Source organism: Daktulosphaira vitifoliae, unplaced genomic scaffold (assembly GCF_025091365.1).
Source record: "Daktulosphaira vitifoliae isolate Bord-2020 unplaced genomic scaffold, ASM2509136v1 Scaffold_3, whole genome shotgun sequence".
NCBI classification, from domain to species: domain Eukaryota; kingdom Metazoa; phylum Arthropoda; class Insecta; order Hemiptera; family Phylloxeridae; genus Daktulosphaira; species Daktulosphaira vitifoliae.
Window position 1 is genome coordinate 35,335,992 of NW_026099574.1, and position 12,158 is coordinate 35,348,149.

General features: G+C 32.1%; 1 protein-coding gene across 1 annotated transcript; it reads left to right on the forward strand.

Annotated features, from left to right (window-relative positions):
- The first annotated feature begins 9,795 nt into the window (after window positions 1-9,795).
- Window positions 9,796-10,755, forward strand: LOC126902130 (uncharacterized). The gene has a single exon (XM_050679154.1). The coding sequence runs from the start codon at window positions 9,796-9,798 to the stop codon at window positions 10,753-10,755; it is 960 nt and encodes a 319-aa protein (XP_050535111.1).
- The last annotated feature ends 1,403 nt before the right edge of the window (window positions 10,756-12,158 follow it).

Genomic DNA, 12,158 nt, shown 5'->3' on the forward strand with positions numbered 1-12,158 from the left:
AAATTAAAGCTAATGTAATGTAATGTATTTTATTATGGAAAAAAAAATTTCGGACTTAATTTTGTCTTCACGGTGAAAATGGCTAACAAATGCTATTATTGTGTGAAAATTCTCGATTTTAGTTTTTACATTTTTAAATTTATAATGCTATAACTTATTGAAAAGTGTATAGATCAACACAATTTTCTTATGAGAAATAATATTTTTTAATAATCCCTCTTTCATTCGACATACTTTATCTTAATCGAGATATTAATAAGGAACCAACAGATCATGTAGCTTTTGGAATAAAACACCAATTTTTTTAAAATTTAACACTATCTAAAGATTTGCATCGAAGCGTTTTTTTTGATAGTGATTTTAATCACTATCAGATATCATTTTACTTGATCCAACTATGCCACGTCAGTACTCTGCCGCGACTCCCCTGTGCCGAGTTTTTTTGAAATTCTATTTATTCAATTTTCTATGTAATGATGTCAATATTAAACTTGCAAGTTGAGCTAAAAGTCTTGGTAACAAATTCAACTTTTTTTTATTATGAACTTCCAAAAAATCTACTCTAAAGGATAAAAAAAAATAGGTTAAAAATGACATTTTGCGCTGATTATATTTAAGATATAAAAATCAAAATCCGTAATAATTTAAAACTGTTTTTTTAATTATTTTTTTATATATGTAAATACTAATTTTTAATTATTAGTTATAATATCAAAACTTAGAAGTGATAGAAAAAGTCTAATTTCAGATTTGAAAACATTGCAAAAAGTTGAATTATAAAAGAATATTATTGATTCTGTAGAAAGTTCCTGTAGACCAATAGATTCATAAGTAAACATTTTTTTTTTCTATAAAATATTGCATTGAGCTCTTTTATTTTTATACATGTTTGTAATAGATGTAACAAAATATACTACTTTATCATTTTGATAAAGTAAAAATTTTTATGAAAACTTTTGCGTTTTATTTTACTCATTTTGAGCTAAATACAAGCAATAAAATGAAAAAAGAAATTTTTATATTAGCGCAATGCATTCTCTCTCTAAATATGCCACTGCTGGAATGAGAGATAGTCTTATTTTAGCAAATGAAGTGCACATGACACGTCAGTGTGCATCAGAAACTGTCACTTAATTGTCTTAACCACACCATACATCTTAGTCAGATAGTAATACTAATAACATTTTTTAATGCTTCTAGGGCTTCCCCAAACCATTTATACTTTAAGAAGGATGGTCAGTCCATCATTGGATGACGACTTCAAATACTCATTCCCAACTAATCAGTTGATTGAAATGAAAAGTTGATGTTGTTATTGACATTATTTTACAGTATCGAATATTGATAGATTAAATAAAAAATTTTATAATTATACTAAATACTTATTGTTAAAACTTAAGAGGCAAAACATTGTTTTATTTTAAAATTTTTTATCGATTGTAATAGTAGAAATATAAATATATTAAGTTATTTGGCCAAGTTAAGATAGTTTAGTAGGAAGTTTGAGATATTTTTGAAATGGCGGAAGCGTCTTCTCTGACATTCAGTCATAGTATATGACCAAGCACTAACTAGTTATTATTAAATAAATTAAACGATTTGTACCTTAAATCAATCTATTGCTTTGTCGTTTTTACTCATATTAATAATTCTAAATAATTAGTTAATATAAATTAACTTACCTTTCCTTTTAATTCCAAAATATTCAGAAACGTTCAAATATGACCAGGGTCTTTTACAACGATATTCTCCTACACTTTTTGGAAGGATTAATAAGTAAGTTTTAAACGCAAAAATTATATAAATATCGCACTAATTTGTACCTATGACAACAAGGATAATAATTCTTCGTAGACATACTTTAAAACTACTTGGTAACAAATTAACCCCATTATCATTGTTTTAAAGTTATAATCTAAAATATATAAAAAGGTTGAATTTTGTACAGTTTATGCTTTATATTTTAAAAACTTTTCCAGATTTACATTATTTTCGTAGGATTTGAAATAAAATATGATAATATTCTGTTTATTAAGTTGCATATTTGATATAATCCTAGGAACACTGAATGCGTTAGTTAAAATAATTAAAATCACTATACTAAAACAATGGGACGCGAATATGAACCTAGACAATAGTATTTACTTGATAAGTACGTAAAGATAATTGAAAATAAAAGATAGAGACTATATACATCCATTTTTTCTTTTTAACTAATAGTTTTTTACCTATTAGAAAGTCAAATAAGAACTACTCGTTATTATGAAATTCCCCTTACATTAAAAAGAATTTTCAAAATTTGTATGGCAAATTTTTAATAAAATAAAATGTATGGTTAACTTAATTTTATTAATATTAGCTTTAAATATTTTTTCTCTGTGGTTTATGATTTCAGTAAACACAGTTAATTAGCTTAATCAGCCATAAAATTTGTCTTACCTAATATTTTTAATAATTCCAATATGAAAAATCGCAATAACTTAACTTTTATATCGTTGAAAAGAATATAATATTTCATTTTAAACTACGTATGACATATTCAAATGACTTTTTTCTGTAGTCATAACTTGACATTATCATTGTGACTGTCCAAAGTTATAACTATACTGAGCGATGTTTATAGATTAAAAAAATATATAATTAAATATAAAGTTGTGAAATTTAAAAATAAATTAATCATTGAATCAAATTGATTAATTGAAAAATCCAATTAGTCTAAGAGATAAAATTTTACAGGAGAAAAAACTTCTTATTCTTACATAAAAAGGCAAACAGCGTCGTAAAAACATAAATGTTGAAGTGTTCTAAATTAAAATTGAAAACACGATCGAAAAATGTTTTTCTTAAATATTATTAGACATATATGAGCTTTAACTTGTTAGAGTGATGGGGTTCTTCGAAATGATTTTGGTTATTCAGAATATATAACATTAAAGGTAAACTTTCAAATTTGTAATAAGTAAAAATTTGTAAAATAAGTAATAATAAGTAAAAAATGGAGTTATACAATAATTGTTTGATGAAGCATGGTTATATAAAAATAAATTTTAATCAGAATTGTTATGGAAGTACTATATTATTTATTTATGATATTGTGTATAATACATACATTTATTTAAATACTTTCGAAAGGGTGTATCACAAATTATGCATAGTTTCTTTTTGTCTCCCGAATCATGATTGTTGGAACACAAATTTCCAACTCTATGAAAACATGGAATTATTGTGACTGATGATGCTTCTTTTTCACATTTTGTACACAAACCATAATCGTCTAATAAAAAAAGGTTCTATTTATGGAAAATTAAAATAATCTTATTATATAATAAAACATTGAATAATTAGACAATGTTATAAAAATAATTTGACGACGTTACNGACAATGTTGGAAAAATAACTTGACGACGTTATTCTCGAAAAATTATTCGCGAAGAATAAGAAAAAAAGAGAAAAAATGTTTAGCATACCGTGAATGTTTAAAAATGTTTGTCAATAATGCTAATTGTCGTTAGCGTTTTTCCATTTAAAACTAGAAAATTTGATCAAATCTGCTTAGAGATATTTAAAAAAAAACTTTGAAAATTTTGTTGAAATCTGTTTATTTTTGACTGATTTATGAGCCTTCTTGATTTTTTTATTTCCACGTGCATAGTTTTTAGTAAGATATGATTTTGCTTTTTGCACGTCAATTTTGCTTCAATTTTATGTTAANATTTTGCTTTTTGCATGTCAATTTATGTTAGTTAGGTAGTTTTTATTAAAAACACGTCATTTAAAGATTGTATATATGATTATTAAATTTTCTTTCGTCTACCTGTTGTTTTGAATAATAATAAGTAGATTATAATGAAGTATAATTGTGAAAACACATAAGTAATTTTGTTGTCATAATATTATTTTTCCATTATTATTATTTAATTTACAAGTGGGAATAATTTTCTGGTAAACTGCTTTTGGAGTTTTACTAATGTCGTACGTCGGTAGTGCCCCAACGTAGATACAAAAGTTTTACACAAATTAATTAATGTTTATATATATTGACGACGAGTTATATATTGTACACTAAGCAATTTTTTAGTATTCGGCGGGTTAGTTGCTCCTGGTTACCCACATGTTGATTTGTATCACTGCCGTTCGTCGGAGTTTTCAATTTAATAATTTTAACTTGATTAATCTTTTCTTTTTAGTTGTTTACTTATTTGTCTATGCTATAAACAAGGCCTTAAGTGTTATTAATCGTCATTTTCTATTCCGCATATTATTTTTTGTNTTAGTTGTTTACTTATTTGTCCATGCTACAAACAAGGCCTTATGTGTTATTAATCGTCATTTTCTATTCCGCGTATTATTTTTTGTGACTGCCTAATATAATCTTCGACTTTAATAGTTGTTATCCTGTTGATATGTTTTCTTCATTTTTAAAATTTTTTAATTTCAAGTCTGATTCAGATAAAGTCAAAACTACGGATCCACTTAGTGGGAAAACATTAAATCTCAATAGTCCTGAGGCAAGAGCTCTTAATATTTTTAACCAGAAATTGCCTATTTCTCGAAGAAATAATACTCCAATTAGGTAAGTGTATGGTATAAAAATTAATTATTAATTTGAATAAAAATTTTTATATAATTTATTTTGCAGACCAAATTATAATATAGCTGAAGTAACAAGTCCTGGATTTAGTTATCGAATAGCTCAAAGAGCTCGAGAAATGAGATCTACAACGCCAACTTCTGATATTTCAAATTTATCAGTATCGTATGCTTCAGAGTATGTTATATTAAGAAATTATGTTGTTCATGAGTTCCTCTTATAATATTTGATACATAATTAAATTTCTTAATAGGAAATACTTTTAATTTGACAAATAACTTTTTTTAGAAACAATTCTAGTAACAGTAATTCTTTTCCACGNTTTGACAAATAACTTTTTTTAGAAACAATTCTAGTAACAGTAATTCTTCTCCACATGAGTTTCAAAATTTAGGTAGAGAAAATCCTAATGATAAAAAGCGTAAATTAAGGAAAACATTAGAAAATTTTGGTGTAAGAAACAGAACTAGCCAAGAGGTATACTTCTATGTTAATAAAATTTGATAAAGTAAAGACATTTATCATAAATATACTAAAATTAATTATTTTTTAATAGTTTGATTTTGATAATTTTGTAAATTGCCGTACAAAAACTATTGAATCAATTGACCGAATTAATGGTATAGATAAAACAAATAGAGAAATTTCACATTCACCATTTATGACACCAAAGAATAATTATGTTATTTTTGATAAAAAACAGTAAGCTTATAATAATTTACTTTTTTAAACATTGAAAATACTTTTTATATTAATATGTACAGGAAATCATAAAATTAGTTTATCCATAAATTAACTATTATGGTAATAATTTGACTTATGATATAATAAATTTTTTATTAAGTTATACAAAAGCTTGCCTACTAGATAGTAAAATTTTGATTTTTGTGTTGGTATTTGGTTCTAAAAAAAATATATTAAAAATATGAAACACCATCAGCTGTAATAAACAAAAAGAAGTAAAATGGTAGTGGCGGTAGCAAAGGGATGTTGTTAGGTGTGAAAGGAAAGAAATGTAACACAGGTAACCAATGAGGAAATAATAATAGTAGCGGGCGTAGTGTAAAAAGGATGGGCAGCAATGGAAAGTAAAAGTGGCTATAGATACCGGGCAGTGACTACAATAAAATGAAATAGAAAGGGATCTCGGGGTATGAATGCTTGTGTAAAGACGTCTAATATGTGAATAATATGGAATTATAAAGAAGGGTCACTACCTAACTCCTGCACAGAAACGCGTACACTAATTTCCGGCGAGTCACAAGTATCGTATTTCTTTGTAAAAATATTTTAGTTTATTCTCAATGACCTATCTTGTTCTAATTGTTTATTACTAAAAATTCTTCAGTAAAGGATCTATTATAGACTTATTATATAAACAAATGTTTCACTTACCTCTGACTATCCTGATAAGGCAGATATTCTCTTGAGATGAATGATGTAGTTGATGTAACAATTATCGATGTATACGTGTATCCATTAATATACGCAATTATATTTATACGGTTCAAAAATGAAGTTACGCAATTGAGCATAAGGAGAGGTCAATTAAAATCGGGATTGACCAAATTTTTAAAGTTTGTTCAAGATGAACAGTCGGACCTAATCGAAATTTGGCTTAGAAGAGAAAAAATTGAGGAAGCATGGAGCGAGTTCGACCAAGTACAGTTGGAAATCGACATGCTAGAAGGGATAAACGTAGAGGAACAGCAAAATTATATAGCTGATTTTGAAGACTCATACTTTAAAACCAGTACGATTGCGGAGAAGAGGCTATCTGAATTGAGTAGGGTAGTCAGCAACATGTCAGACGCTGTTGTGGGGAATACAGCAGCAACATCTTCAACAAAAGCAGCGCCAGCTATTAGATTAGCCCCGCTAGATATCTCATCATTTCATGGCGACTATAAGTAATGGACAAAATTTCATGATATTTTTTCGGCATTAATGACCATTTGTCAGAAAACAAAAATGTTTTTATTTGAAAGCGGCTTTAAAAGACGATGCCAAACAGACTGGTAATTGTTTGGAAACGACGGCTTCAAATTACGCAGTGGCATGGCGGACATTAATTGAAAGATATAACAATAAAAAAAGTCTAATACAAGCCCATGTAAAAGCGTTATTTCACTTAGAGACGTTAACAGTAGAATCAGCAATTAAACTTCGAGCGTTTACAGACTCAGTAAAAGGACACATGCAAGCATTAAGGACTCTTGATCAAGAGCCAAAGTCGTGGAGTCCTATGTTAACGTATTTAGTAACCACCAAGTTAGATAGAAGTTGTCTTCGAGGGTGGGAAACGGAATCGGCTCAGGACGCTCTTCCTACAATTATCGAATTGGTAGAATTTTTAGAAAAACGGTTTAAAATTTTAGAAGAGATTGAATCATCTAAAGTCATAAATCAGAGAAACGCAACAGCACCGGCTACTCATAGTCAAGATGTCAGAAAATCTATGGTACGGAACAATGCTTATGCGGTGACAAATTCGGACAAAAAATGCTTTAATTGTCAAATCACTCGGTGTATCGATGTCCTAGTCTTTTGGCCTTGTCAGTAGTTGAACGCATTAAGCGCATTATTGAGCACAATTTATGCAGGAATTGTCTACAGACACACCCTAAGAAAAAATGTTTGGCTCGAGGCTGTTTTAAGTGCGGCAAGCCACATAATACACTTTTACACTTAAGTGCACGGATCGATCAGTCAGAGTCCAACTCAACAACAAACGTAACGGAAAATAACGAGTCAAAACAAGTAGTTAATTAAAATGAATTAGCAACCGTTAGTGCACATACTAACTTACCGGCTGCTAAGTCGATATTATTACCAATCGCAGTTGTTTTGGTCAAGAGTAATCGTGATGAATGGGAGCAGTGTCGCGTGTTACTGGATTCTGCATCACAAAGTAACTTTATAACCGAACGTATGGCACAGATTTTGCGGTTACCGAAAACCCATTTCGACCAAAGCGTCCAAGGAATTGGTGGAAACGTACAAAGGATTAAATCTCGAGTTATGGTTGCAGCCAACTCCCGTTTAAATGACTATTCAGTAACATTCTCATGTTTAGTAGTTAAGAGCATTACGCGTAACCTACCAGGCATCCGACTAAATGATAGCTGCGTGGTGCCGAAAGCTATAGTCTTAGCGGATCCGAGTTTCACCGTGGCACAGAAAATTGACCTATTAATAGGAGCGGGTCACTTCTATGATTTAATGTGTGCAGGGAAAATAAAGCCACGGCCAGGCGGTCCTGTATTTCAGGAAACAAAGTTCGGATGGATGGTTGCTGGTTCATCGGAAAGTCAGCTCAATAGTATGAGTCAACAAACGGCGGTTTTCCTCACGGTGAATGACAATTCTAAACAATCACTAGAAAATATACTGGCCAAGTTTTGGCGTTTGGACGAGTACACAGAAAAAGATGCGTGGACATTAGAAAAAAAAGCGTGCAAGAAATATTTTGATCGAACAGTTCAGCGCGATGAACATGGAAGATTCGTGGTACAATTGCCATTTAAAAGTAACGTAAGGCAATTGGGTAAATCATATGAAACGGCAAAAAGGCGATTTTTATCGTTGGAGCGTCGTCTGCAAGCAAATGCCGATATACGAGCAGAGTATTCAAAATTTATGAACGAGTACGAAAAACTAGGACACATGGAACTTGTGACTGATGAGGAGTCAAAAGAAAAGGAGACTGATTGTTATTATTTACCACATCATGCCGTCGTAAATAATAATAGCACAACCACGAAGCATCGAGTCGTTTTTGATGCGTCATGTAAAACCGACTCGGTTATTAGCCTGAATGACGTGCTATTAAAAGGGCCTGTTATACAGGGCGATCTGCTTTACATCCTGACTCGATTTTGCATGTGTAAATATGTACTAACGGCAGATATCGAAAAAATGTATCGACATATAATGGTAGACGAGAGCCATCGTGATTATCAGAGAATTTTCTGGCGTGATAATCCAAATGGGCCATTGAAAATCTACCGCCTACGAACTGTGACGTACGGTACAATAAGCGCAAGTTATTTGTTAACAGCTTGCCTAGAAAAGTTAGCTGAATGTGAATTCAGTAGGTATCCTGACGCGTGTCAATCATTAGTTAACGATTTTTATGTGGATGATTGGTTAGGCGGTGCAATAAAACGGGCAGAGGCAATAACATTACGAGACAATATTATTGCCGTAATGAAAGATGCCGGTCTACATTTACGGAAATGGGCATCGAATGATAATAGTTTAATAGGTAGTTTATTATCTGCCGAACACAATAAAGATAGTGACGGTCCGCGTATTATCGATAACGACACGGCGAAAATATTAGGCCTGTGTTGGGATCCACCATCGGATTCATTTAAATATACAGTACGTGAAAACATAATAAATAATAACGATATAACAAAGAGAACAATTTTATCGAATATAGCCACAGTTTTTGATCCCCTTGGTTTGCTCGGGCTGGTGTTAGTTGTTGCAAAAATTATCATGCAACGTTTGTGGTGCATTCAACTCAGTTGGCACGAACCCGTTTCGGCGGAAGTCGCCGTAGAATGACGTAATTATAGTGCACAATTAACAACATTGAATAAGTTCAGTATTCCAAGATATATACTATGTGAAAATAGAATCGTCAAATTACAGCTACACGGTTTTGCCGATTCATCTATCAGAGCGTATGGTGCATGTGTTTACATTAAAAGTACGGACGAAAACGGTCATCACACGGTGCGTTTACTACAAGCGAAGTCCAAGTTCGCGCCCATAAAAACAATATCGCTGCCTCGACTAGAATTGTGCGCAGCCCTATAATATTATAAGCCAAAAATACGGACGAAACAACAATTACGACGGTCGCATGCGTAGCGTACGATAAATGTTATTCGTTGTTATCTAGAAGGTCGTCGTTATTATTTATCATCAGAGTGACGGCGTATTGTCTTTGCTGGCGGTATAACATGAATTGAGCAATAGGTGATAAAAATAATGGGCCGTTAACGGTAAACGAACTAGATAGAGCAAATACGACAATCATCAAAATAATTCAACGCGCACATTTTCGGCAAGAATCGAGAGAGTTAAATAGTGCAAATGCGAATATGTCAAAGAAAAGTAAACTACTGCGTCTTAGTCCATATATTCATGGAAATAATATTATACGCGTCGGAGGACGTTTAAAATACGCTATGGCGTTGAATGACAATCAGAGACATCAAATTGTATTGCCGGATAACTGTCATTACAAGAAATTATTATTCCGTAAAGAACACATGGATTTGATGCACAGTGGACCTCAAGCCTTGGTGGCCTCTATTAGGCAGCGCTACTGGCCTTTAAAAGCGCGAAGTTTAGCTCGTGCTATAGTACACAATTGCGTTAATTGTTTTAAACTAAAACCTCAAATAGTACAACCGATCATGGGAAGTCTGCCTGGGTCACGGGTACAGAGTGGAAGAGCATTTTCCATATGTGGTGTAGATTTCACGGGTCCAGTCATGATAAAAGCGAGCTTGCGTCATAAGGCACCATGTAACAAAGGATACATTAGCATATTTGTATGTTTCGCGACAAAGGCGATACATATCGAACTCGTGAGCGATTTGTCAACGAAGACGTTTTTACAGGCGCTGAACAGATTTTTTGATCGACGTGGCAAAAGTTCAATAATTTACAATGATAACGCCAGAAATTTTGTGGGTATGCGTCGGCATTTAAAGGAGGTATACGCACTTTTCCAGTCCCCAGAACATCAGCGATCCGTTTTCTCTCATCTAGCAGACAAAGGAATTAAGTGGCGATTTATACCACCCCGTGCACCGCATTTCAGTGGGCTTTGGGAGGCGGCGGTCAAAAGCATGAAAAGTTTAATATATCGCGTTTTGGGAGAGGCTCGGCTCATGTACGAAGAATTATTAACTGTACTAACGAGAGTGGAAGCTGTACTTAACTCGCGACCAATAACTCCAGTATCTTCTGATCCGGTTGATCTAACTTACCTCACGCCAGGTCATTTTTTAATTGGCGATATAATGACTGCCATACCGGAAAAGGATGAGACGACCACGCCTATTACTCACTTAAATAGGTGGAGAATAGTCTCCCATTACACCCAAGTACTTTGGAAACGGTGGCACAAAGAGTACTAACAACGGCGAGTTTTCACGAGCGGTCAGGTTATTATGTCCGTTACCTTTTGAAGGCAACAGTTTGTAGCCAGTTTGTAATTTATTTAAATTTCTTATAATTCGTAGTTATTGTAATATATATATATATATGTGTGTGTCATATCCCATGTGGGATTAATCATTAATTTTTCCATAATGAATTTGTTTCTAATTATTATTTGTATATTAATTTTTTTTGTATTTATGTATTACCTTATACGTTATTAGTTGTTGCGAAATTTGTTCTTAGATTATACTTGTTTTTTGTTATCTTTTACTTTGAAACAAATATTTCAAGGCGGGCGGTGTGTTTAGGCCTACACAATAAGTGTAGCTATTGTTGTTTTATCATATCGTTGATAGGCGGCTGCATAGTTGTCCGGTTTTAAAATCAGTTAGTCTATCTTTGTAAACCGTACCGCTCGCGTACATTTAATATACGCATATCTATTTTTTCATTCTTTTACGTTTCATTTAATTTTATCGAAGATCTTTTAGTAGTAAGAGATCACGCCGAAACAAACCTTGTATATGGTGTTTTACCTTAATATATTTATTATTTAATAATTTATAAAGCAAATAAAGAAATTCAATTAACATAACTGTCCTGTGCAACAAACTATTTCCAAGTGGCCTTCGTATTTTCAGTCGTCCAAAGAGTGATCTAGGGTAGATGCGAGCTCAATTTCGGTTCTTCGCACAATAGATTATACTAGTGTCCTACACTCCGATTGCCCGCACTGTGGCTGAGATCAGACTAGTTAGTCGATAAGTGGAGAGACACTTTTTAGTTGTTTATTTGATTAGTATAATATTTTGACTCTGATTTATTTGTATTCCGTAACTGGATATACCAACGTGAGATCTCAAATAATATCTTTGTCTTTATGCAAAGACCCTTATGATATGTGGCTTACTTCTTTTCAATCACCTGTAGGACGACCTAGGTTAAATGCGACTGTACTATAGATTTATGCACGATAAGTTATGTTAGTGTCCTGCACTCCGATGGCCCGCACTGTGGCAGAGATCAGACTGGCTAGTCGATAAATGGAGAGACATTTTGAAGAAATCTTGTGATTAACTAAAATTTTAAGTATGATATTATTGTACTAGTACCCTGTCCAGCCAGGTTGTGGTCCTTCAATAATTAATAGATATAATTCAATCAAATCAAGTACCTTAGAATATCTAATGTATATTACGAAATAATATTAATATGTAATGCGTTATAAATTATATAAGTGTCCTACACTCCGATTGCCGGCACTGTGGCAGAGATTAGACTAGCTAGTCGATAAGTGGAGAGACACTTTAGAGAACGCTTATAATTAGTTGGAGTATTAACTATGATATTATTGTGCTAGTACTCTGTCCAGCCAGGA

Coding starts and splice junctions, on each gene's coding strand:
- LOC126902130 (XM_050679154.1), top strand. CDS start 9,796: ATGGCGTTGAATGACAATCAGAGACATCAAATTGTATTGCCGGATAAC.